The sequence below is a fragment of the Felis catus genome, chromosome B2 (genome assembly GCF_018350175.1).
Source record: "Felis catus isolate Fca126 chromosome B2, F.catus_Fca126_mat1.0, whole genome shotgun sequence".
NCBI lineage: Eukaryota > Metazoa > Chordata > Mammalia > Carnivora > Felidae > Felis > Felis catus.
Window position 1 is genome coordinate 83,623,053 of NC_058372.1, and position 27,779 is coordinate 83,650,831.

General features: G+C 36.5%; 1 protein-coding gene across 6 annotated transcripts in view; it reads right to left on the reverse strand.

Annotated features, from left to right (window-relative positions):
- Nucleotides 1-20,726, reverse strand: part of EPHA7 (EPH receptor A7) — a 171,927-nt gene extending 151,201 nt beyond the window's left edge. For 3 of the 6 annotated variants that reach the window (XM_045057855.1, XM_011282457.4, XM_045057858.1), the window contains exons 1-3: nt 20,379-20,723; nt 15,776-15,840; nt 11,502-12,171 (exon numbers count right to left, since the gene is read on the reverse strand). In XM_045057855.1, coding sequence (XP_044913790.1) covers nt 11,502-12,171; nt 15,776-15,840; nt 20,379-20,475 — 832 coding nt within the window. In that variant the 5' untranslated portion in view covers nt 20,476-20,723. Of the gene's footprint in view, nt 1-11,501; nt 12,172-15,775; nt 15,841-20,378 lie in introns of all 6 variants that reach the window. The other 3 variants (XM_045057857.1, XM_045057856.1, XM_045057859.1) reach the window with 2 other exon arrangements.
- Nucleotides 20,727-27,779: the final 7,053 nt, after the last annotated feature.

The window sequence follows — 27,779 nt, forward strand, 5'->3', positions numbered from 1 at the left end:
ATGTTTTCCCAGCTCCAGCTCACAACCGAATGTCTAAGCTTAGCGTGTGTTTAAAGGTCAGTCTGAGAAATAGACTTTGCAGAAGCCTGACTGTCCCTCTGCCCTTGCAAGGACCGAGGGACTAAGGTCTGAAGGTTTCTCAGAGGAGATCCAGTTAGAAACCACAAGGTTATATGTCAGAGTTTCTGCCCTCTCCCAAATTCTAGATTTCAGATAATGTAGGAGGTGTTCACTATTCTCATTTTAAAGCACATTTAGATACAATTGTCAACAATACTCATAACATGCAATTGCTAAAATTCACCATCCTACAATCTGCTAAAATACTACAAGAATTGAAATTCTACTTAAAAAAAGAAAAAAAATTTTGACTTTGTCATATGGCATAGGAAAACTAAACAACCTACTTGAAAATAAAGGAGTAAAAGTTAGTTTATAATGTTTTTCTTTGTGAAGGAAAATTTAATGACATTACTAAGGTAGCTTTATTTGGTTTTTTTTTTCCTTTTTAAATATGCAATCATCCAAGAATATCCTGTAAGAGTTTTCCACCTCCTTGTAAAAGTCAATTGAGATTTCCACAGAGAGAGAAATCTTAATTATTCAGCACTTACAAATTGAAATATTAGTGCAGAGCAATTTAGAAATCTAAAAATGGGTCAAGGAAAAAATAAACTTAATTTTTTGTTCCATTATGTTGACTATGTTTTTTTACCCCTGGGGCACGTAGGAGTGGGCAGTGAATGTATGTATGAGGGTCAGGTAATTGTGCGTGCATGCATGCATATATATGCATGTGGATATATATGTATAGACACATATGTGCGTATGTATGTATTGTGTGTTTGTAATGTCAAAATGGAAAAAAAATGGAAAGAGTAAGTTCTGATTTAACTTTGGGATATGTCATGAATGAACTGTTACAACTATAAATTGGGTCTTTAGTTGTCCCATTTTTTTAAAAAAAGAGAGCAAGCCAAAAAAAAAAAAAAAAACCTCTCATTTATTTTTTATAATCTTTAAGGTACACTCAAACTCCAAGAATTTATGATTCTAATTGTCTTGGAAGGGATTATACCCTCAAGGAGTTTAAGAATGTCGATAGAACAATTGTGTTATAAGAAACGTATATATTTGACTCAGTAAGGTACCTGTCCTATCTCACACCTCTTTTCAAGTATAAAACTACTTCACAGGAAAAAATCAACTGAAATAGAAACACTACGTAGTATAAGCTATTTTGTCTGTTAAAAGTTGTAGATATGAATAAATTCTTTTAAAATCAATCAAGTTTATTTATTTAAGCCATCCACTCGTTTAAATTATTGTCATTAATTAATGTCATTAGGTAAGTTAATGCCATTAGATGTCATTGTCTACATGGGAACTAGTTTAGCTAATAAAAACAAACTACTAAATAAACATAGAACACATAAATCCACTGGAAAATACAGAGTAGTATAGTAAAGTCACTAATATTCAGTTTATTTTTCTCAGAATAAACTTTTATTATATCTGGTGATTTAGATATATCCTACCCCTCCACACCTAAGCCATCCCCACCCTTAATCCCTCTTTTGCAGAAAGAATATTCTTAAAAAGTAGAGTAGGTAACACTAACAACAGATTGTTAAACAATTTTGATAAATGATAAATGCAAGATATGTAGGTAATTATTATATCTGATTGATATTGTATTTTATTAATAAAAGTATCATGGAGCTCCCTTCTCCAAATCTCGGTTTTCTATAAAAGGCTGTAATTTAGTGTTAATGGCCTCAGTGAAGGTCAGAGGCTAATATCACCACAGGTGAGAAGCTAAACTAGGTATTAGTTGGGTAAAACATGAAACAAAATATAAAACACAGTATGTGTCCTTTCAAAGCCTCCTGATTTTCTATTAGAAGCAGGAGATAATATCATCATCAAAAGTAATTTTTTCATTTGAAATGTAAATGCTCAAAATCCACAGCACAAAAAAAAAAATGTAACCATGAAAAAAAATTCTAACCTCCTATATTCCAGAATGCATTTTCTCTGGTTTTCTATGTTATTCATTGACCCCAGACTAAACAAAGTAAACTAAATAATAAACCTTCTGTAAGACCACAGAATTTGAGAGAAATAATACACATTTATTTCAACTGAGGTATGCATTATTCTGTGTTCTCATGAAATGCTGTTATATGGAAAAAATACCATGACGTATATATTCTATAGCACAGATTCTATAGCTTTTAACAAAGTTGACATCACAGATAGAAAGCAAAAAGTAATGTGCATAATTAATTAACTTGACCTAAACTAAAAGCTTTGCTTTTGCTACCAAATTTTTTAAAACCTCAAATTATATATGCATGTAACCTTCTATTTTCACATAACATTGCATGAATACCCTAATAAAGACATGCTTCCATAAACTAAATTTGTAGCATGTTTTGCAGAGGATGGGATAGCTTAACTTCTCTTCAATATGAGGAAAATTAGAATAAAGAGGCTTTCTAAGATTTTCCTCTCTGATCCATGCATCAGATTTTTATACACATAGAGGAAAACATCAAATATACAGCTAGGTCAAATTTCTCCCATGAAAATAATATTGTTAGTTGCACAAAATAATATTGTGAATATGCACAATATCATCATAAATAAGACAGCTTGTAGATTATAATTATAGGGACAATAATCTTAGAGGAAATGGCTAGAAATTGGATACATAAATAAAATCAAATTCAAAATTTTCAGGTATCATTGATTTGTATTATGATACTGCCTGCCAGAAATTAATGCCAATTATTTAAGCTTCCACTGGAAATATAAAAGATTAACCATATACTTGCCAAAGTTAGGACAATTAGAAATGTTCTGAAGTCATATCAATCATAACAAGATAAATCCTGTACATTAATTTCAGATTTCCTTCCTTCCTTATTTTTTCCTCACTTCACATCTTCCTTCTGCCTGTCCTTTATTTATTGAATACTTACCATGTTCAATGCACAGTGGGCACATACAAAGATGACTGAAGACGAGTAAAAAGCGGTATAATTTTAAGTGAAGTCTACAAAGTCCTAGTAAGAAATTGCAATATGACTCTAATTTAACTATGATAATGATATTTTTCCATATCTTTAAAGAATTATGAGCAAATATCTCTGTAAAGGACGGAAGAAACTAGTAACAGTAGCTACTCTATAAAAAGGCCCTGTGGGAGAGGAGCAAAGAGATGGCATTCATTCCAGATCTATGCACGTTAACCTATTCAAAAAATGCCTTAAACAAGCAGTACAAGCTTCTGACAGTGAATAATTGAAGAGTATAAAAAAATTGTAATGTAGTTATAACTCAAATAGAAATATATTTGGATATGACACTGAATTTATGTAATTTCTGATTTATAGAATACAGTATAATACTAGCTTAAGGATGGATGTCTCAGGTTTCTATTATTTGGTTTGGTTTTGTAATGTAAGATAGTATTTAAATATATAATTTGGAAGAAAAATAATCTTATAACAAAAGTCACTTTCCCATATAATATAAACATAAATATACTTCAAGACCTTCTTATTTTAGGGGCACCTGGGTGGCTCAGTCGGTTGAGCATCCGACTTCGGCTCAGGTCATGATCTCACAGTTCATGGGTTCAAGCCCCGCGTCCGGCTCTGTGCCGACAGCTCAGAGCCCGGAGCCTGCTTCCCATTCTGTGTCTCCCTCTCCCTCTGCCCCTCCCCCACTCATACTCTGTCTCTCTCTCCTTCAAAAATAAGTAAAAACATTTAAAAAAAAAAGACCTTATTTTATTTTTTTAAAGACTATTTATTTTCTTTAGTAATCTCTACAGCAAATGTGGGGCTTGAAATCACAACTCCAAGATCATGAGTTGCACACTCTTCCACTGAGCCAGCCAGGCACCCCAAGACCTTCTTACTTTAGAAAATGTTACCAGGCTCATAGAATTCTCTCTTTCTCAAGACATAGATATTAGTAACAAGGGTGAAATGGCTTTCATTTCATTAGAGGAGGGAAACAGAAACTGAAAGACACACAAAGTGACAAAGAGAGAATGGGAATAGGACAATGAATAAATGTAAATAGTTATATATTATTTTCAGAGAAATAAATTCCATATCTGGAGCAGACTTCTGTTCAGGTTTTCTAATTATTAGCATACCATCTTGCTATATGCTATGAGAACAAAATATAACAAAGAGTCCTCCATACTCGTAGGACTTAAGGCTAATCATAGGGGCTAGCCATATACAACAAGAAATTAAATAGTGACATGAATATGAAATAAACAACAACAACAACTATATGTCTTGGCAGTGGGCAGTGTATGATTAAGTCTTTAAGAAAGGTGACAGACATTTATTGGAAGACTAAGGTGATACAAGAACTGAGCTAGTTGGGTACTATGGTCAGTAGTAGAAAACGCTAAGTAAGTTTTGGTTGTTAAGAAGCTCAGAAGCTGTAAAAGGAATTTCAAATAAGGATTAAAATCAGATTGCGTATGATGATTCCCATAGGGAATGGGCAAAGTTCTTATAAGTATCCACAAGAAGAGATGATCAAACAGGGAATAAGTCATTTAATTTGCAATTGTAAGGAGAGGCAAAATTTCAAGGAGCTGAGACAGGAAGGTGGCACTGCAGGTAGAAGAAGGAAGTCAAGGTAAGTCCCAGGAGAGTGTCACTACCAGTAACTCTATCAGAATTTGGGAGACAGAGGTCATTGAAGAAGTCGGGAATGTGCAGGATTGAGATACAATAGGTAATTGTGAGAGGCCATGATAGTTTACTTTTTTTCCTGTTTATTTGGGGCCAAATGTTAAAATAATAGGGCATCATAAAAATATCTGTAGAATGACAGACCAGTTCCAGGCAGGGGAACAGGGGCTTTAAGTACAATAAATATGAGAGCAAATGTTAAAAAAGAAGATTAGGGTCAAGTTGGAGGACTTAAATGCCAGGATAGGAAACAGGGAATTTTTTATTGGTAATAAGAAGCCTGAAATTTTCTGATTAATAAAGTAATACTATCTATGTTGTGCTTGACAAACGTGCATCCTGTCTGCCACATAAAAAAAAAAAAAAGAACCGGGACACAAAAGATATTGGCAAAGCAGATGATATATTTAGTGTACTGGGAAAGACAGAGATATTAAATATCTTGAAATTATAAACAAAAGAAAATGTTCAGATTTGTAGCACCTTTCAATATCCTGGAAGAATGTTTATTTTTATAAAAAGACTTTGTGATAGATTAACTGCCCATCTGTAAAGAGGTAGGGACTATACTGGTGAGGGGCAAGGATTCCAGAACCAGACCACCTTGGTCAACAGCAGGCTACAACTCTGAGGTTATGGATACTTAAACCACTTCTCCCTGTGCTTTAGTTTCCTTACATAAAAGTGTGTGTGTGTGTGTGTGTGTGTGTGTGTGTGTGTGTGTTTGCATGTATATATCATATGTATATGTAACCATACATATATGTATCTTGTATATATATGCATCTTATATACATAATTTAGCGTAGGTATATAATGTAATACTTCAGTAGGAGTATTTTTTGTCCTTTAAACAGGGTGATAACAGTGCCTACCTACTGGATTAAATAAGTTAGTAAATCTTTCTCTGAAACTAAATGGATTAATACATGTGAAACACTTGAAAAAAGCTCTTGCCATCTATTAACTAGAAAGCAAACAAAATCTATTACCTGTTTTTGTTGAATGCCTTGAATATACCCTTTAAATTATTTAAACTATGTCTTCTATTTACTACTGCTCTATCACCTGAGCCCTGTATTTTACACAGATGCTAATTTAATTTAAAAACCCATATATTCGGGGCGCCTGGGTGGCTCAGTCGGTTAAGCGTCCGACTTCAGCTCAGGTCACGATCTCACGGTCTGGGAGTTCGAGCCCCGCGTCGGGCTCTGGGCTGATGGCTCAGAGCCTGGAGCCTGCTTCCAATTCTGTGTCTCCCTCTCTCTCTGTCCCTCCCCCGTTCATGCTTTGTCTCTCTCTGTCTCAAAAATAAATAAACGTTAAAAAAAAAAAACTCATATATTCAAGACACAATTCAAAGTATTGTTGTATGAAATACCAGGTTACACATAACTTAAAACTGTTAAAAAAAAAAAGTTAATGTGCCAAATAATTTAAAAATGCAGAAAACAAAAGATCACCCAGGAGCCCACCAATCTGACACATTGATTATGCTATTTATGCTTGTATCTATTTTTTACCCTATGCATATCTTGCATATTCTAAATGTCAGTGTCTACAAAATTTTACTCTTTATTTTTCACTCAAAATTATTAATAGAGAGTAATTTAAAATTCCTACATCACATTGCTGATATTTTAAGAACTAAGTTCAATCAAGGTGATGCACTTAACTTTGGACATTTAGGTTATTTCTAATTTCAAATCATATACATGGCTGGAGGAAGAAGAGGTTATGTAAAAGATTCTTTTCTTTCACTGAAATATCTCCTTCAGTAAATTACCAGGCATGAGATTACTGGCTTAAAGGATATTTAACTACTTGTGGCCTGTGAGATCTATTCTCATTCACTCATTGCCATGAGATTTCTTTACTTAGCAAACACCTTGTTGCATTATTAATAACAAGATAATAGCAAGCATTCATTGATTATTTGCTGTGTCCCAGATACTATTCTTAGGGTTTTTACGTGCATTATTTCATTCAATTCTAACAAGAACTCTATGCAGGAGGAACTATTTTTATTAGCCCCATTTTATACTTAAGGAAATTAAGGCTTACAGAGGTTGTCCTAGTTTACACACCTGGTATGTTGTAGAGCCAGAATTTGAAAACTCTGTGACTCTACATCTGAGCTATTAACCCTGTAGTGTATCTCACTTTTCTGTATATATTTGATGATAAACACAATATATTACAAAGCCTCATTTGTTATCATGAAAAGGGATGGCACAAATTACATGCTACTTTTCTGTGGAAAAAACACATGGATTTCAAAAATATAATCAACACACACAGATTTTAATATTACCAATGCTTACAAATTGAATAAATGTTTTAATTTATTCAATGATATATGTTATATGCCCATAAATTATACATTCATAAAATAATGACACACCTGTCAACGTATTAATATAAAATACCAAGAAGTAACTATGAGGGAAATTCCCTATAATAAAAATTAGAAATCTACAATTATTTGAATTCCCCTTTCCATTAGAATCATTAAAGGCAGTGCTTAAATTTTTGGGTTAATTTAGAAAATCAAAATTAAGCAATATAAAAATAATGCAAGTAGATCACATCTCTATGATCTGATATAGGTGCCTGTAAACTGCATTACATCCATTGATTTTTTACAATTAGGGTGACCGTGTAGTTTATCAGAGTTTATCATTTCATCACACTTTTGAAAGCAAAAGAGAAGCAGTGTTAATAGAACAATCATCCCGGGCAAACTAGACATATGGTCACCTTACTTAGAATAGTTCTACCATTTCTTTAGTAACTAAAATCCACTGGCTGAATCCCAGGACAAATTTTTAGTATGCAGCATGGTATAGCGGAAAAAAAAAAGCCTTGAACTGATAAACAGGATACTGGATTGTTACCCAATTTTCTCACATAGTAATATCCCTGAATTTCAGTTCCTTCATATGTTAAAAGAGAGAAAAAATAATACTTTCCACCACTCAGTAATGTGATAAGAGCTAAACAGCAAAATGAACATGATTGTTCATTGTAAACTGCCCATCGCCCATACAAATCCAAGTTATAATACTACACTCCACACTTTGACAAATACTGTTCTACTTTTTAAATGAAATCAAATTATACAAAAGTTCCAAAAATTTCAAAATATGTTTCAGAATGTAATTTATTAGTCTTCTGAATATATTTATATATGTAAAATATAATATAATCTTCTAGTTTGCATAGAGGTTGTGACAAGTCATGGTAAATTTCTTTTAAATGATTTTTTGACAATAAAAGCTTGCTGACCAACTGAAGAGATGTCTTCATAATAACATTATCACAAAGAATTAGGAGATTTCCATATATTAGTATGATTGAGAAACAAGTGGTTCCCAAAATAGAGTTCTTTTTTTCAAAATCATGAAGAAGAAAAAAAAGCTCTACATCAACAGATCCAAACTGTGATCAGTTTTCACAGTTGTTCGTACTGCAAATTATACTCTAACAAATATCACCATGGACTTCCACTCTACCAAGTGCCTTGATAAACTTGCCTTTAAGTGGCTAACTACCCTCATTTGGCTAGGGACCCACTAGCATCCTCTCCCAAACACTTCAGTTTTTCTCAATATGGAACTGGAATTTGTTTCCAAACTCTTAACAGGATCACTGAAAGGAAACAGGAGAAATACTATAAAGGCAGGCCTGGATTGAGTCCAGCGGCAAGTACTCTCACAGCAATGCACTGGAATTATGCCAAGAAGGGAAGTGTTTTTGCAAATGAACATAGTGGCATAGTTAAGTATAAGGTCTTTAATTCCTTTGTCAACATCACCAAGGTTAAAAATTAAGAAAGCTACGTGATAAACAATTTACTTGACTCACAACGGTGCGCACATACACTTTCAACTGAACCATAAGGAGGCATCTTAACTAATCACATTTTTTTTAATGAACTCTTCATTTTAATACCTAATTCCACCTATTCCAATGCACGATTAATGTAGATGACAGTGAAGTAATTTTACTTTATTTCAATTACCTTAGTGTGGTTTGCAGGTGACAATGATTTTGGTACTCAAATGTGGCTCCAATTCTTGAAACCAAAATAAATAAATATGAATAATTTTAATAGTACCACATTTAATGATATTATTTTGCCGGTTTGGAAGAAATTGGAAGTGTTTTCGTCATGGTAAATGTCTTTATTGGAGTTAAAGACTCCTTTTCTTACTAAATCCTATATTCTTAAGTATAGAAATCAAACAGTTCCTGTTTGTTTTTCACAAATAAATGCATGCAGAAATCATTTGAGTTAAATTACACAAAATGATTCAAAAAATACAATAATTTTCTCTAAAAATCTTTAAGCCTTAAAAGAGCAGAACTATAATGTTGTTTCCTAGATTTTTCCTAGACAAATTTAATTGGGCATTTATACATATATTCCTGTTCTATTATGTTTCCCATTTTTAATTGCGCAAAAGTTTATATTCCACTTTCACATCCATCATAATCTGTATAACTACTCAAAGTGGCTGCTTTTACAGCTAAACTACAATAATCTTAAATTTTCTTATTAAAGTTATTTTTAAGTAATTGTTGTTAACTTCCAGTCGATAAGAACACTGCCTTTCACTGAATTGATTAGTTTACTAGCAATATTTCTATAATTTCCCAGTGGTTAGCATTCCACCTACTAGTACTGACGAATCCTCATCAGTTTTTGATTCCCACATGTATGGAACCTGTAGAATGATCTCCTCAATAAGAAATTCTACCAGTGTAAGGGATAGGGAAAGAGGACAGATCATAAGACACTTTTGACTCCTTCAGGAGGGTATCAAAGGAAGTTGCTAAACTGATCTATAGGACCTGAACCTATAGCATCTGTTTGTTTTGCCTTGAGTTCACCTCACAATATCAGCTAGATCATGGATGATAATTGAGTGCTGGGGACCTTGGTGTTTTACATGCTAGTGATTAAGTATTTAACTCTTCAATCAGGATAGAAAAATATATTTCCTCAGTTACTCCATCTAAATATTGTGTCCAAAGGAAATATAATGCGAACTACGTATGAATTTTTTTAATTTCTAGTAGTCACATTAAAAAAAGTAAAAAAGAAACAATTAAAATTAATTTTAATATTGCACTTTATTTAACCCAGTATATCTAAAGTATGATTCTTTTAATATGTAAGCAACATAAAAAATTACTAATGATATGTTACATTCTTTTTATTTTTTTATACTAAGCCTGTGAAAGCCAGGGTGCACTTTATACTTATAGCACATTTCAATTTAGAATAGCCATTTTTTAGACCCTGAAAGTCATGTGTGGCTGTACTGGACAGCACAGATCTAAATATTTTTTTAAACTATATTTCTTTAATTATTCTATTAGCATGAGAATTTTATGGGGAAATAATATAATTTATATACCAAATTATTAAGAGCAAGACATCTGAGTTCAGCAATGAAACAGAATATTTGCGAGGATTCTCCTTGGTTTGTGTTAGAAGCCAGGTCAATATTGTCGCTAAAAGCTTAGGCTCTGGAATCAGAATGCCTTGAATTTGATTCTAAGCTAAGACAGATACTACCTCCTAAAGTATCTAACAAACAAGCAATTTACCCTTGATAGTGCCATTTTGTTTTTTCTGTAAAACAGACATGATAGTGAAATCTACCTCATTAAATGAACTAGTGTATACAAAGCACATAGAAGAGTGCCTGCACATAGCAAGTTACTACTGTTAGATCTAGTCCCCTCTAAATTAACTAGGATTTTCAATTATGAAAATTATGTTGTTGGCTTTGAAGTATAAAGAATATATAGAAATTTATTTCTGGGTATGCACTATGTTTTCTAATTTATAAATTAAAAGATACATAAATAATATAACATTACTATAGAATATATTTAGGATATCCACAAACGGAAAAGTATCTGTCAATTTTGAAGGTCCATGTGACATAGTTTTAAGTAGAAAAATACTGGCCAATTATGATGACTACAAAATACTAAAGAAGAGAAAATCCAGTTTTACAAAACAAAGGAAAAGGTTCACTAATTTGTATGCTGTTATTGTTTCAAAACATAGAAAACATCCAACTGAGGTATTACAATAACTACAGCTTTACTTTGGCCCACTTCCACAAAAATGTGGTCCACTATAACATGACTTATCAGGAAACTACTCGCTTTATTATTTAGTCCAAAAAAGAAACACGGCTTTGGCAGAAGTAACCTCGGAGATTTATCAAGTGAAATTTGATGATTTTTGTATCAAAATTTTAGTACTTATAAAAAAAATATTCTGAAAGTTTAGAAATGTATTTGTAGGTGCCCTGCCAGTAGAGGTCTTGTTAGCAGCCCCCTTAACGTCCTTTCTTCTGCTACTCACAAGTTCGGACAATACAGATTTCAAAATAGGAGCAATACCCTATCACTGAATCCTGATTAATATCACACCTCATTCTGCTCAGTCTCCTCTCTTAAATCTCATAGACCAACGTGCAACTGTTGATTTCTAGGTCAAGCATAGGGCAAATTAAATCTTAGCAACAAATGCTATTATTGCCAATATTTATTGCATACCATTAGTGCAACTATCACTGTGGGGAAATCACTGATAGTTCAGTAGTGACTTTGCTTAAGATCTGCTGAATCGGAAGGCTGGTGTGGCGCAAACTCACTTGTTTACATAACTATTATCACTCACAAGCTCTGATATTGAAATAGAACAAAAGGCAAAGTGGAATTTTAATAACACATATTACTTACGTTCACAAGTGTCCCCTTTCTGCTGGTAGCCTGCTTTGCAGATACACTTTCCAATGGGCACTAACCATTCTCCTTCTGCACTGCAGTGCATCCTGGGGGAGTTTTCCGCCTCTTCCTCTGCACTGCTGACACATGTCCCTCGAACCTCGACTAAAGAGGAAAATTCTGAACCAGTCACTGTATCTGGAAAGATAGCTAAATTCTCAATAATGGACCAGCACTTCTTGTAGTATACTTTGACAGAAACCAAAGCTATGCAAGCCCCTACATCCTGAAAGGCAAGATAGAATCCCTTTTTGGACAAAGGTCCAATCTCTCTCACCTCAGTGTTAAGCTTCATCTTTCTTTCACCAAGGTCACCCTGGGTAAAACTTTCATCTGCAGCAATGGTGTCTATTTTTACATAGAGGTTTTCTCTTATATTCCTGCCAGTGTCGTAGTCTGTTTCATAATAGTACAAATTAAAGGTTTCCTTGCAAGTTCCCAGTACTCCAGGAAGACTGTTACAATCCCTCAGGGTAAATTTCAATTCTACAAAAATCCTTTGTGCATTGCCTTTCGAAATCCAGTTAGTCCGCAGCCAGTTGTTTTGGTTGGGCTCCATGACCTGGCACACCTGGTACGTTCGGATCGGGGTATAGTTCTCGTCCAAACCGCTGATTTCCTCCCACTGTAAAATGCATTTAAAAGGTTATCAGTCATTCAGCAAATAATAATAATAATAAAAATAGCATGTTTATTCTGACAGTAAACCAGGAACCTTTAGCACAGCACAAATGGTGGTCTTTGAAAGAGTTAGGTGGATTCTTGCCCTAGCAAACACTGTAACCTGAGAATACAGGACTCTCCGCTCAGCTTCATCCGGTGGCTGAACATCGTTCAGGGTGCTTGCGTTGTTTGCACATACAATAAATATTTCATTTTGTTTAATATCTGCTTGCTGGTGCATTAGTGTTTCTTTTTCACGTGTTTGCTTATGTCTGTAGTCTCCATTGAGATTATAATTTTTATAGACTAAGCGCACAACACAATTACTTAAATTACCATTTAATGCATATGCATATGGATACATGGCAGAATTTTTGAGAACTCAGTTGACATTTTAAGTGTTGATGTTAAACTTAGAGTACCTAAAAACACAGGGAAGAAAATGCCAAGAGTGCTCTGAAATGTAAAAGCATTCCACAACATGTTGATATTCATAATGTGAAATCTTCTACAATCTTTTCAAAATGAGATATAAGGCAGTAACATTTACATAGCTATTTATTTATTGCAGCGTTATATGTAATATTGTACATATGCCACCCAACTATAAATAAGTAGTTAAAAAAGCATGATTCATCTTTATAAATAAATTGCTTTCAATAGACAATCAAATGTACATGGCAAATCAGCATGCTGGATCATACTTCAGTAATAGGCTTTATGACAGGAAAAATAGCACATTTAAAAATGTCCATTCATCTGCTGATGTAATATATACTACAGAAAATATATATTTTCATGAAAAAGGGAAAATAATGAGTTTAGAAGAGTTTGCAACAATTTAAAGATTAGTAAGCCATGTATGATACTATCTATTTGCCCGTTAGCAAATAAATTCCTTGCACTTAAAACAGTCTTAATAGTCTAAAATGACCGTTTTATTATGTCCTTTCTTACAAAACTTACCACTTTATATTTAGGCTACCATAATAGTGAAATCATCATCTACCTGTTATCATTTCCCCACTATACAATGCTAAATATGAAAATATGTTAGTATTCGAATCCAAAGTCACACAGCAATACACTTTTTAACCCATCGTTTCAAGTAAAGCAGATAGGAAAACAAACTAATAAGCATGCGGCAATGAATTTTATTTGTAAAACTTGATCAGAGAATCAATTTATTAAAATACTCTAAAATATTAATATCTTCTGTTAAAACTGTTTTTCAGAAAACTATGACTGACAACAAAATACTGTAATTCAGAAATTTCTTATATGACATTATATATTTGCTACATTCTTATTATATGTATCAAAGCTCCTCAAATGCAGCAAAGAACCCACTATCACGTGCAGGTTTTACTCAACACAACTTGAGTTTCTGACTATTAATGATTGCATGTTTCCCTTTGTTTCAGTTAGCTGCTTATAATCTATCTAAATGGCACTTAGCCAAATATACCTAAATTCATCCATTTGGATGGGTAGATTTTAGTCTCTTAGTTAGATCGAAATTATTAAAAGAAGTGACGCTAATAGTGATACCTACCAAGAAATCAAAAGCTCCAAAGATAAATGTGCTCTTTTTAACAATTCCCCGGCTTGAAGAAACCAAGGCTAATTATTATAAAAGTATATATGTCTCAATGTTTCTTGTTTCTAACTTCAAGAACAATCATATTACTTTGTTGTATGTACGAAAAATCAATTTCACGACCTATGAAACCAAGTTAATTTTAATTTTTATTTAAAAATGTATTCCAGAGGGGAAAATTTCAGGACAACTATTGTATATATAGCAAATAGTGAGACTACACAAATGCATTTAACACAACTCCTGTTTTATTCTTTCTCTTTTCTAAGAGACTACAATCATTTCTACAAATGACACCACTGGGAAAGAAGTCTTAGTTCAGATACTGTAATTTTATGGTATACTCATGAAAGTATTTTCTAGAAACATACTTTAATAACACTATTTCCTGTTAGATATTTAATCACATGCAAGCCAATCCATTTCATATATAAAACACATCGTCAATCATCATTCCCTAATATTATCTATTGATTCCTACAGATATGTAGGGTTAACTGTTAAGATACTTTGGACTGATAAAATGCCCATTTGAGTCAAAGAGAACACAGACAGTCATAATTTTTCATTTTGTATATTACATTGATGAAATACTATAATCACTACAATCCTACATCAGTTTACTTCTCCTTAGAGATAAAAACCATCTTCTATCTCTATTTGTTTTAATTGATGGATGGTAGAAAATGTGCTACATCTGTCATTGGTAAGAAAGGTGTTTCTTTTTTATTGTGAATGTCTTCCTATAATGTGTATTATTTTACTCATGGAAACTATTCCAGTTACAAGAAAAGTATGACATTCCTACCTTAAAGTCAGTGCACTTTTTATATTTAATCTGTAAAATGTGTCACTTTTCATACTTTAATCTGACCAATACAGATAACTGCAATATGATCTCAAACAATCTCTCAAATATTAATTGCTGAAAAATCTGAATATTTTAAGAATGGCAGTGTTCACATTTTGCATTCTTAAACTGACTTCCAGTTCATGACATGTTGATTTTATGTTCTTCTTATACTCAAAAATCCCTTTTAGACTTTCATTCTTCTCTTTGCAAAATCTGTTACACTTTTTATATCCTCACTTATACTTCATGCTCTTTGACTCCAGATTTCTTACTGTACCAAAGACCAACTTAAGTAACAATGAGCTACATACTCTCATTTCTCAGAGCCTCTTCCTTCAATAAGGGATGAAGTATGTGTTCTCTCTCACAATTAAAATAAGACCTAAAGACAAAGACGTTGAGCTAAATTTAAGTAAGTAATATACCTTTCCAGATATGTGAAATGCAAAGGTCAGAATATTTTTAGGGTTTACTTATAATTTCATAGATTTTTATTGTACATCTTTTCCTCATATTTGTTATAGCAGATTTTTACTACAATATGTACACTCTCTGCCATCACTTCAGATTAATAACAGCAGAGAGCACATGATAAAAATTTGGATTTTTACACCAAATTTCAACATAAAATATTGAGCATATAACAGTTTTAGTTATCTTTTAAGGTATATTTTGAATGATGCTAAAACTTTTTAAAAGAAGAAACAGATCACATACTGTTTTAAAGAACTACATACAACCTACCTAGTGATTATACTAAGAAGTATAAAGCAACTAAAGAGATTTAAGTGAGTTTGTGAAAGAAACGTTCCCTGTAATTAGTTAGCATTTATAGCATGGAAACTGAGATATAATTCCTCTCACAATAAGAACTCAAAAGATTATGGGTATAAGATTTTTTTTTAAGCCATTTCCCCAAGTACTAAGTAGACCTTCCCTACTGAAAGAACTCAATGTCTCATTGTAATACCACAAAATTTTGAACAAGATACTTGGAATTAAAACAGTGTAAATATGAAGAACATGAATAATTCCATTCAGGGGGAGAAGGGGAAGGTTGTGTTTCTTGCTCAAATAAATGGTGATATGTATTCTGTGAGGAGATGCACTTACCCCATTGGGTGGAGAAGAAATCCATTCCAACTCTGTTTGTTGTGCCTTAGAATCCAGCAGTAGTACTGAAAAAGAAAGTTTTATTTCCAAATGTTACATGAAAAATTTAAACAAATTTGTAGAAGTTATTAAAGTGAATCTAATTTTTATATAATTATCACTTATGATCTAAGATTTATAATGTTATCTATTTATAATGTTATCTATCTATAATGTAATCTAAATAACATTATCTATAATGTTATCTATGTGAATGAATGATGACCTGAATACCCACCTGATACCAGTATATCCCCCTTTCTTAGGGAGAAAAGATGTTACAACACCATTTTACGTTTGGGGTTTTTCAATTAAAATATTAAAACAAATCTAAAAACTGAAAAGGAGCATGAAAGTAAGGATAAAAAAATGATATGAGGTATATTGATTTCATAGTAATTACATATTATAAAGAATTTTATAAACCATTGAGCACTCCATATTTTGTCAAGTATATTGACATGGACATAATAAAATGTAATTCCTTATTAGCCCTCAGTCAGTCACTAATTTGTGATATTTGCCCAAAGTTTTTCCTCGTGCCTTGGAGAATTGGAGTTTATTTTTCAAAAACTTTTCCACACACAGTGTCTTCTCTTAAGCCAAAATTAATATAACAGGAAACTGTATCAAGCAATGTCATCATGAGGAAAATAAATCGCCCATTATTCACAAGATATATTTCTGGGTTAGTCAAACATCTGTTTTCAATATTTCTATTTTTTTTTTAATTTCCAAATATTTCAAAGCATTAGCTAATTCTCAAAATGGTATATTTAAACTCTGAATTGACTTTATTCCTGACTTGACTTTTAAAAACAGTTGTATTCCACTTTCATATCATCAAAAAGCATAAACAACTCATTTAAATTTATATGTGTGAAACAAGTGCTCCTGGTAGTATCAACATAAAGTAATGTATTAGAAACAAATGCTCCTGGTAGTAGCAACATAAAGTAATGTATTAAAATGTTATATATTAATATATGTATATCATACTTCCAATTCAATATGGTTTATTGCTTTTTAAGACAATTACCCTCCTAACGCATTCACTCTTTGCTCAAACTGATTCAGTTATGAGTTTTTACTCTTTAAAAATATTCCTGACTACAGTATTTTAACAAATGTATCAATTTGTTCAGAAATAATACTGAATATATTTCCAGGTTTGTAAATGTGCTTAACATCAACCTCAGCAAAATGTTAAAACTTAGAATAAAATAAAATACATGCTTATATGAACTTTTAAATAATCACTAGAGGGGGAAAAAAGTATATTTCAAAGGTAATGGAAATTTGCTACGCTAAGAAAACAAAGGAACACATTGACTATGTGCTCAACTCATTCACTCTAGTCAAGGTTATTCTCTGCAACTGAAAACCGAAAGATACAGAGATACTTTTTTGCAAAAATGTTTTACACTTAAGACTCTTGGGAAGACCATGAAAGCACAAACGTCGGTCACAAACACTTGACTCTCTTTCAGATAAGGGGGGGAAAAACACACTTTCAAAATACCCAGTTGTATTTCGCACTTGAAACATCAATAAATCGTTGGACTAGTAAATTTATATAAAGTGATTTTTAAAGTTTATTTTGTTTTTATCCTCAGCAACAGGGACGAAGCACAACCAAACACGGGCTCCGGGTTCCTTTTGAGATGATTTATTATCACTATTATTTTTGTCTTCTGCACTGACAAGAGACAAGTGGATTTTAAACCCAGGTGACCTTCGAGAGTCATTCTGGAGAGTGAAACAAGCAATGTGATGATTGTTTACTGCGGTTCTGTTACCCCTCAGCACAGCCTGCGGTGGGGACCGGGGACCACGGAGGGGTGGTGGCCGCAAACAAGTTAAGAGGGAAACAAACTAACAAATAAAAACAAAACCGAATCCAGCCCCTGAGCGCTTAAACAGAAGCAGCTCTAAAGTGATCAGTGTCTCGGCGTCGTCCGCTCTCTGGACAAACTCGCAAGTGCGCGCTTTTGCCTTCCAGCTCGGAGCACAGAGAGCCATCCTCCCCTCACGCCCACGGAGGCGTCGCCGGGCTGCTGACCCGGACGTGGGGCGCCCAGGCCCGGGCTCGGGGACTCCGCGCCCTGCCGCGCGGGGGGTAAAAGCAAGGGGCAAGACGCGGGGCGCGCCCGGGCCGAGCCAGCCACCGGCCGCGCGGGCAGCGGCTGCGGCCGGGGCGGGGCCCCCGGCGGGGTGGGGCGGGGCAGGGGCTGCCAGACCGGCGCGCCCGCCGCGCCGAGCATCCATTACGCCTCCGCCAGACCTGGACACTCTAGGGAGCCGGTGGCGCCCTAGCTCCAGAAGGAGCCGGGAGGAGGAGAGAGGCTTTCGGGAAGCGTCTCCTCTGAGAGAGAGACGGCGGCGGCGGCATTTACGAAGAGGAAAAACAGCAGCTGCACTTCGCCTCCAAGCGTCAGACTCTGACTTATACATGCGCTCCCAGTAGCGGGAACTGACCTCCCCAGAGAGTATGTTTGAGGAAAGTGGAGGAAGGAGGTCCCTCATCTTCCTCCAGCCACCCTCAGGCACCCCTGGGGAGGCCTGGCACCTGCGCGACGCGGCTCCTAGCGCTCGCCCCTGGGTGCCGCGGCGCCCCTCGGGGCTTGCTCGCTCCCACAACCGCAGCTCTCGATCGCCGCTGCGTGCTGGGAGCGTCACCACTGAGAAGCGGGGCGCACTCGCCCTCCCGCCCACCTTTTAAACCTCTCGCTTCTGCATTTAAAGAATTCAGCCTCCTAGAATCAGAATCCTCTTCACGTATCTTGCACCCAGAAGAGAAAAGCAAGCGAGCGAGACATTCTGGCTGCAGGAACCTCTCCCCCTAGTGATGCAGTTATTTATAGCTCAAACTCCTGCCGGGTCTGCGTGAGCTTGCGCGCCCGGCTTCGCCGCGGCGGTGCAAACTTTTCCTCAGGTCCCGCTATTCCGGAGCAATCAGTACAAGGTTCCAGGACTGAATGTTCCTAATCGCTAATGTCGTGCAAATAGAAACGTGCGTTTTGGTGTGTGTATGGGTGGGTGTTTCTGGCCGACGTCGCTTCCTAGGCTAACGCGTAACCGACAGCCAGAGTCATGGTTTTTTTTCTGAAAATTTCTGTGAATGGGTTCAGCGTCAACACTGGTTGCAGATGTGGAAACTGGGGTCAGAAGGTCAGGCTGTCTCAAGAAGTAGGACAAGGCGTTGGGGTGGGGGGGTGTGGTTTAAGTGAAAGAAGAGGGGTGAGCGAAAAGAATGAAAAAAAAAGGCAGCACTAAATCACTAAGTTTTCAGGGATAGACGAAGCAAGAACCAGTATCTAACACAAACCCCTCCCACCCCCCCGCATCGCCACGATGACCTAAATCTGATAACGGATTCCTCCATTCTCCATACTTCGGGGACAAGTAATTATTAGTATTCTGCTTTTAAATATCGGGAAATCAACCTTAGATTTACAGTCTGGAAGATCAGGGAAGGGGGGGAGGGAGATTGTGACATTGCTCAAGAAGCAAGACATTTCCATTGAGAGGATTTATTTTTCCCCAGCTCCAACTACAGGCACCGAAAGGTATTTTACCTTGTCAGTGGTTCAAAGGAGAAGAAAAATAAATAAATAAATAAATAAATAAATAAATAACCATATACAGGCATATCTGGCCGCCCAAATGAAACCTGCTCTCTTCATCCAGAACTAGCCTTCAGGGTCCAGGTCCTTCGCAAGGTCTGACCGCTCCGACTCAACTGTCGGGCAGATGCTGGGGACTTCTAGTCGCCCAGGCGGCATCTTGTTAGTTGCACAGCCCCAGCCCGTCCCCTGCCTTCCCGGCCCGGCCGAGCCAGATGGGCTCCGGCTGTCCGCGCGGCCGCCAGGATCCGCGCGCCGCGCGCGCTGAATGGAGACGTCCCCGCCGCGGGGCGCGCACCGCTCTCTCGCTTCACCTCCGCGGCGTTATTGTTCCGCGCCGGCGGCCGAGCGCCAACCGCAGGCCCGCGCCTCCTCCTCCGACGCAGTGAGCACTTCATTAGTAACCCGAGCGTTCGGAGCACACACAAGTCACGGCCCCTCTGGGAATGCTCGGGACACCAGCCGCTCGCCGCCGGGCTGTCCAGGACGCTAGAAGCTGCACTCCCCAGTCCCCGACTAACTCCGGCCGCAGCTTACCCCACCGGAGGCGAGCACCGAGAGGAGGAAGAGCAGAGCTCTAGAGGAAGAGATCTGACCCGCCTGGGATCCTAGAGGATGAGCTCGCTGGTCATCCCCCCCACCACCCCACTCCACCCCGCCGCTTTGCGTTGCTGCTCACGCCCTCCGGACTGCCTGCGCCAGAAATCCCACTCCCGTCGGGCGGACGGCCCCGGGCGAGGGGCTGAAGGCGGTTCGGAGTGGCCCCGCTTGCCGCTCGCCGGCCGGGAGCAGCCGGAGCGGTGAGGGGGCGGGGAGCTGGCGGGGGAGGGTCGCCCCGCGCCGGAGGCGCGGCCGGCAGCCCCGCGGACGAGCCGGCTCACGCAGGTAGACAGCTAAATAAATAAGTCAGAACAAACTTTGCTTTCCCATCACCTTACCTTCCTTTGCAGCCTGCGCTTCCCCGGTGTGTGCAAAGCGGAGCAGCCAGATGTAGCATAAAATAATCCATGAAGGGTGCCGAGTTTGAAAAACCATGGTGCATGAGCAGGTTTTATTTTAGGTTTCAGTTGAGTCGTAGCTTTTTAAATGCTGTTTGCTCCGAAGTGGGTTCTTTTTTATTGCGCTTTTCGCATCGATTCTCCTGCTCGATCTCCGGCCGGCTGCTCCACGTTTAGCTTTTTTTTTTATTTTTTCCCCCTCCTGTTCGTTCGCACCGTGTTTGCTGCCTGCAAGTCTCCGACTGCAGACCGGCCGCTTGCTCCACACTCCAATAATATCAATTAGGGGGGAGGGGGCGGAGCTCCGAGCAGAGAGCCTCCGCCACTCGGGCTGACTGGCAGGCACAGCCGGCCTGCCAGGCGGCGATTCCCAGGGCCGAGGGGCGGGTCCTGGTGCAAAGGCCGCCCCGGCCGCGGGGGCGGGCTTCGGGGCGCGGGCCAATCGGCAGCGAGCGGAGTCAGGTTGCCGGTCCAGGATTCCCTCCAGGTTCTGAGCTCCCAGCTTTCTCTGGATGCTCTGAAAGGGAGGACGCGAAAGGCAGCCGAGGTGCGTGCTGCTGTGGGCACTCGGCTTTTAGCAATCACTGCTTTCGTGGAGCAGAATCAATCCGAGAATAACGCTCCCAACTTAGAGCCCTGTAACGTATAGCGGTACTCCTTGTGGTCTTTTAGAAACCGGAGGCAATGCAAGCCATCTCTCAGCTACCAAGCACGGAGCCAGGAAAGTGAAATAAGCTGTGCCTTTAAGTAAAGTGCCTTTTACTTTTTTGTTACTCAAAACCTCCTCGGGTCGGGTAACTTTGTTCTTTTCTTTTCTTGAAGGGTTTATACGTCTCTTTTTCTGTTACTCAACAGCAGTCAGTTCTAGGCACCACCCGGCACAGTCCCTGGAAGAATAAAAGTATCCAAATGTATTATGTTCAAACAATGTTTCCAAGAGTTTGCAACAAGCTCTGGCAAAAGAAACAGAGGAAAAGGGAGTGGAGAAAGGAAGTCTTTTGTTTTAGGTGCCCTCCTCACCCCCGCCCATTCATCTCACAATAGTTTGTTTGGTGAAGTAGGACACTAAGAACCTTTGGAAGGTTCCGTATCACTTTTCTTATATGTTTTATCATTTTCTAAGGTTTTATTTGGATTGCCCCATTTTGATCGTTTCCCATTTCGCTGCATAAATTACACTTAAATTTGAAGAATGTTGCCACGTATTAAATTAATAAAGCAAGACCTCTTTCGCAAATTGGTACTTTCCAATAATTATTCAATTTTATGGTTATTATTATTCAATCTTTCAAGGGAAACTGCTTTCAAGGGAAAGTGAGAATAAAAAGTACAACCAGCATCCCCAGTTGAATTCATCCAACTAAAATAGCAAGGACGACATCGTAGAGAAATCCGTTCACCGTTAGGCAGTTTCTCAGACACTTTGCAATTCAAGGGGTGGGTGATATAAGAGGAAGAACTTTAAAAACTTAACTGCCAAATCATCAATTTCAAATGTCACGACAGAGTAACCTGATCACATGTTTAAGATGAGTTCAGTGTTCTTCTTGTCCTTTTAATCCTTTTTTAAAAATCTGTCATTCATGATTTGCCTTTATTTATGATAGGTACAAAGTTTGATCTCGCCTAAGACTCCAAACTTTTCCTATTCTTTCTATACAGAAATATAAAGTAAATTGAGTTGTTTCTGGTATTACAGCAAAGACTTCTCAGAGATGACGCATCCCCAGATTTTTAAGTTTTATTTTTTGGTAAATTGTCTCCTGTAGTTTTAACTTGCCTAATGCAATTACAAAGAAGAAAGAAATGAAATTTCCTTCTCTAACTTCTCTTTGTTTCTGTAGTTTATTTCTTAAATGTTACTTGTTCCTAGCCATTATGCCTATTACACATTTTAGAAATCATATCTAAAAGCATCTTAAGTGCCCTTTAAAGGATGCATAGAAAATGTAAACTGCTTAATATATTAACCTTGAAAAGAGACCAAAATAAAAAAAAAAAAGGAGAGTGCACTTGTTACAGAGAAGATCAAATGGTATTTACACAAACATATGCTTTAGAGTAAAAATTGTAAGGTAAAACAATTAAAAACATAAATCTGTACACATACACTATAAAACTATTAATCTCAGAACCACAAAGCCACAAATATTAATCCACTTCTAATAATTAAAATAATTTTACAAGATCTCAGCACTTTCTCCAGGGTCTCATCCCCACTTCTTACAGTGACACCAAGGTAGCCTTTAAAGTTTAAAATATTCCTTTCATCTATTGAATGACTAATACTCAGTGATGTGAATACAAATAACCTTCCATTAAACCAGGAAACTAAAGAAGTAACATCCTTCACTCTGATGAGTGTAGGTGGTATAGGGAGTCCCCTTGTTGTGTCCCTTCTGTCTGTCAGACATAGGGGTATGTGCAGCCTTGCTTTTATTTTTAGAGACAAGAGGCTTCACATTAAATGCACATGTGCCAGGCTGCTGACAGTTTTCCCTGCAGAATTGCACAGTGATACTCATTTTTAGGTTTACCAGCCTTCTTTCTTTTGTAGTTAGGTATATTGGTAAAGAAGCCATAACATTTAAATAAAAGTAAATAACTTAGTCAACAAAAGAATGTTCATTATGCAGTATTATACAGCATTTATTTTAGTATTTAAGTTGTTAATAGACTCTATTTGGCTAACAGCAAAGCACATAAACCTATTTGTACATGAAACCATTGAAATAAAAAATAATCAGTTCGCAAAACTTTCCTATTTTAAAATAACACTAAATAGTGAATTTCGTTCTATCACTTTAAAAATGGTTTATTTTAGCTTCATATCTGTGATTTTTCATATTATTTCTACAGCATTTTTTAGGAAAGTATATGGATGTGTGTATGTAAAATGAATTAGAAAACAAATCATTTTTCTGGGCAATACCAAATGATGTATACAATCAATACATGTGAGCCAAAGCAGAAATTCTGAAAACTATTTTTTTTATTTTTATGTATTCATTGTGTAATGTAGTTGATAGAGTAGCCTACATATATTTAGCTAATTTGAAATAAAAGGGGAAAAAAGGAAATAATTTCCATTTATATCTCCTCTTTTGAAACAGCTATTATAAATGTATAGTAGAAAGGTGAAAAATACCTCTTTTCAGATGCAAAGAAGATATACCCAATTTTTATGCACCATATTTTTATCCAACTAATAATAATCACACATAAGTGTACATATATGAAAATAAATGTACAAATTCAAGATACACATTCCAAATGAGGGTACAGCTCTTATCTCTTTTTTAACATGCTTCAATACTAATATTCATGTCACTTTTTATCTCTGGGAGGTATTCTATGATGTTAAGAGAGAAATAGTAACTTAAGAGTAAATTATAATGACTTCAGGGAATAAGTTCCATGAATTTTCAAATAAAAAGCCGTTTTGTGCGTGTGTGCGTGCACATGCTCACATGCGTATGGTAAACATGCCTTTAGAGGATAAAGTATAATCTGAGACTTCGGTATGTTACAAATCCAAGGCTGCCAAACTAAATAGTTAACAACAACAATGAAATCAAAGGGCTGTTTCTGAACCTACTACTTTTGCACTTACTGTCTAAATGCACTCACAGCTGGTAAATGTGAAAATGCAAGTTCATCACAGAAAAAGGGGTAATTTAAACTGAATTAGAAAAGGTACTGTGCAGAAGAAACTGATTATAAACAGAAAAGAAACATTATGTCTCAGTTAATAGATATTACAGAAAATTGGGTTCTCTATTTGTGATTTCAGTCAAAATGTAAACAATCTTTCCACTGTGCAGGAAAATCATTTACATATTTACATTAGCATGATTTATGTAGTGAATATAAAATATTTACTTGCAGTCCAATGTAAAAAATGTACATAAACCAGGCTCATAAAACACATACTCATAGTTTCACCTATTCTTGTAAGCCTCAAATTTAGCCAACAGTATAGGAAGTCAGAGGTCAGGAATCAAATTACAAGTCAAGTCTACATTTTGAGCCTTTATAAAAAGTTCATTCATTTTTGCAAGGTCAGATACATTGATACTGTCATGGAAAACAACAAATATAATTCTTTAACTGCGATGACTGAGTTAATTTAAGACAGATTAACAAATTTAAAAAATTGTATCAAAATTAGAAGAGTCCGGTTGAATACTGCTAAGGTGTCACTCGGAAATTTCCTAACCATTTATAATATTCAAAGTGTTGAATCAAATAACTTCTGTTATTTGACCAATATTAAAGGAACTTGTGAATATATCAGAGGAATGTGTCACATTATACTCACAATCACTTAACACATGTCCATTACTCTTCAGATGAATTTATTTTTTTTTAATTTGATTTTGCCTGAAGAGGTTCTTCCTTTCTTTTAGTTATATTTTATTTTGCCATAAGTCAAATGCACTGATAGATAGAACTAGTGTAAATTATTCAAATTACTTCTACATGCTTTGGTAGTTTCTCATCTTGCAATTTATTAGCTCTTTAAAACCCTTGTATTTTAGGTGTCAAGGAAATCTGTGACAATTCAGTGACCACCAGGGGGCACCAGGATCTCTGGGTGTTCTGGCCAATCAAGTCCACACTGAATAAGGACAAGGTAATTATGAAATTAAATATATAATTATATGTATTTATATCTATATAGTTTTATATAGATACAATTAATATATATTTTCCCCACTGGCATTTTTGAGTTTCTTATTCTGTTTGTACCTATGCCAGCAGACTGAAAGCCTTCATAAAAATTTGTGAGATGTTCTGTGACCTCTTTCAGTCTATAGAGACCAAGTTAACGGAAGGGGATCCAAAAGTACCATAGAAGGTGAATTGTATTGCACAAAATCTAACTCCAGTTTTTTAAAACTTAACATCTGAGGAACTCTGAGTCTCCAGATAGACCTCCACTATTCTCTTTCTTATTCTCCACCCACTTAGCTCCCAAAAAGTCTTTTTCTTGGGAAATAGGGCCAGACTGGGATTGAGTGTTTTCTTGGACTTGATAGTCTGAGTTTTAAGGGTCCTGTAAGTTCTTAGAACTCTTTAGTTTGAGGAGCATTTTAGAGACCATTTCTCACCCTAGCCTTCTGCCATGGTTGATACTACAAATGAAATTCCCTCAAAATTTGCCTGGCTACTCTCAAGGAGGTCTAAGAAAAGGTCTGAACAGTAGGAGTTTCTATGTATCGAAGTAATTTAGAAATAGAGTTTCTATGTTGAGAGAGAAAAAAAATACATGAACAGTATCCCCAACCTATAAAATTATAAAACTGTGGGTATTCTCTGCACTGACTAAGGGTGAAATTGTGTATACTGATGAAGAGGGCACCTTATACTAACCCCTTGATGTGCAGTGTTGTTCTCTGTGTAGAAAGAGGGCAAATTTGTATGAAACAACTATCCTCCTGAGAGGAGAGATATCATAAGTCTCCAATCCAATCCCATTTGAGTTTCAACAAAATTAGAAGCTCTGAAATGTTAGGATGGTTCTAACTAAGGGGGAAATGATCTGGAGTACCCCAAAGAAGTGCTCATTGTGAGGAAAAGAAAATTCTAGTCTTCATATATGCTAGGTGAAGACACATGCCTGACTCTCAAAAGCCCTCTGAACCCAGCATCCCAGATGTGGTGTTTGTACTAATTATGTAAGTATGGACAAAAAGATCATACCATTGTAACTCAAATATGGAATAACATAACTGAGAAGGTTCTGTAAAGTAAGGCATCATTACCTATTCTCTGTAAAGCCAGATTTTAAAAGTTATATAGTATAGCAATGATGAAAATAAATTAGACTGAACATACTACCCATTTGGAAAAAATCTCATCCCTTTGGACTGAATTTCTAGGAGTTCTTATTTATGGAGAAGAGAAAGCCTCAAGAAGGAGATGCTAGATTTCCTTTCAAGTTGGAAAAGCCAACTTAAAAGAGATAAGTGAGTATATTACTCCTTAATTATGTGGATTGAATTGATTACAGATTCATAATCTAAATAGCATAATATTTCAGAGAGGGAATGCTGACAGATACCTCAATTAAAAAATAGGATATTCAGGGTGCCTGGTTGGCTCCCTCGGTAAAGCATGCGACTCTTGATCTTGGGGTTATGAGTTTAACCCCACATTGGGCCTACAGCTTACTTTAAAAAACAGGATTTTTATGTATATATTAAATATTTAGAAATGCACAGGGAGGGCATATACAGGTGAATAAAACATAACCCAATACTCAAGAGACCTAATATCATCAACAGGATTCCTTTATGACTCAAGTTTCCTTTTACACATAAGGAGATCATATGTTTAGAGATATAGGTAACTAGCTAGTCATTCTCAGTGTTGATTTCAACCATGTCAACAGTGATGATGTCTTCATAATCACACTATTGACCATACACTGCAAGATGATTCAGTGTGCATGATGATTTTAACATCTAACGTATCCGAAGTTGTTTCATTTTCCCCCCTCTGCACTTAGATCAGATAGAAAGTTTTCATGACAATTTATACTCCATCTCAGATTCTATGGGACTATTATTATCATTGTTTGGTTTTATAGATGCATTGCTTTAGCTAAAGCTGTAGCATTCACCTGACACACTCTTTAGTTGATTTTAGATTGATGGAATGACTGAGGTCAATCTCAGTTTAATTAAGTATTTTAATATCTGATAGACACTCTCTTGCGAGTCTTTTAACAAGCAAGCTCTGGTAGCAAAGTCTGTAAAACTAAATATGTAAAAAACATGGCAGAAGGTTGACTCATTTAAGGATAGATGATAACCATAAAAGACCTACTTTATCTACCTCACAAGCACAGGGACTGAATAAAGTATCCTGCATTCCAGTAAAGAAGGACAGTACCCTTTGTGAGATCTCAGCTTGGATCTAGTATTTCTATACTATCACGTCTCTGTATTCATTTTAACAATTTATGTCTACATATACCTTTGAGCTAAACTTTTGAGGAAACAATTACCTTCTACATTTGAATAAAGACACTATAATAATGGGAAGTCCTCAGGTACTTTTGGGAAACTGCCCAGTAGACTATCAATTTTTTTTTTAATTTTATTTATTTATTTTGCAAGAGAGGGACAGAGAGAGAGAGAGAGAGAGCTAGCATGGGTGAGTAAGGGGCAGAAAGAGAGGGAGAGAGAATATCCCAAGCAGGCTCCGCACTGTCAGTGCAGAGCCCCACTCAGGGCTTGATCTCATGAACCCTGCAATCATGACCTGACCCGAGATCAAGAGCCAGATGCTTGTGATGCCTGGGTAGCTCAGTCAGTTGAAATTCCAACTCTT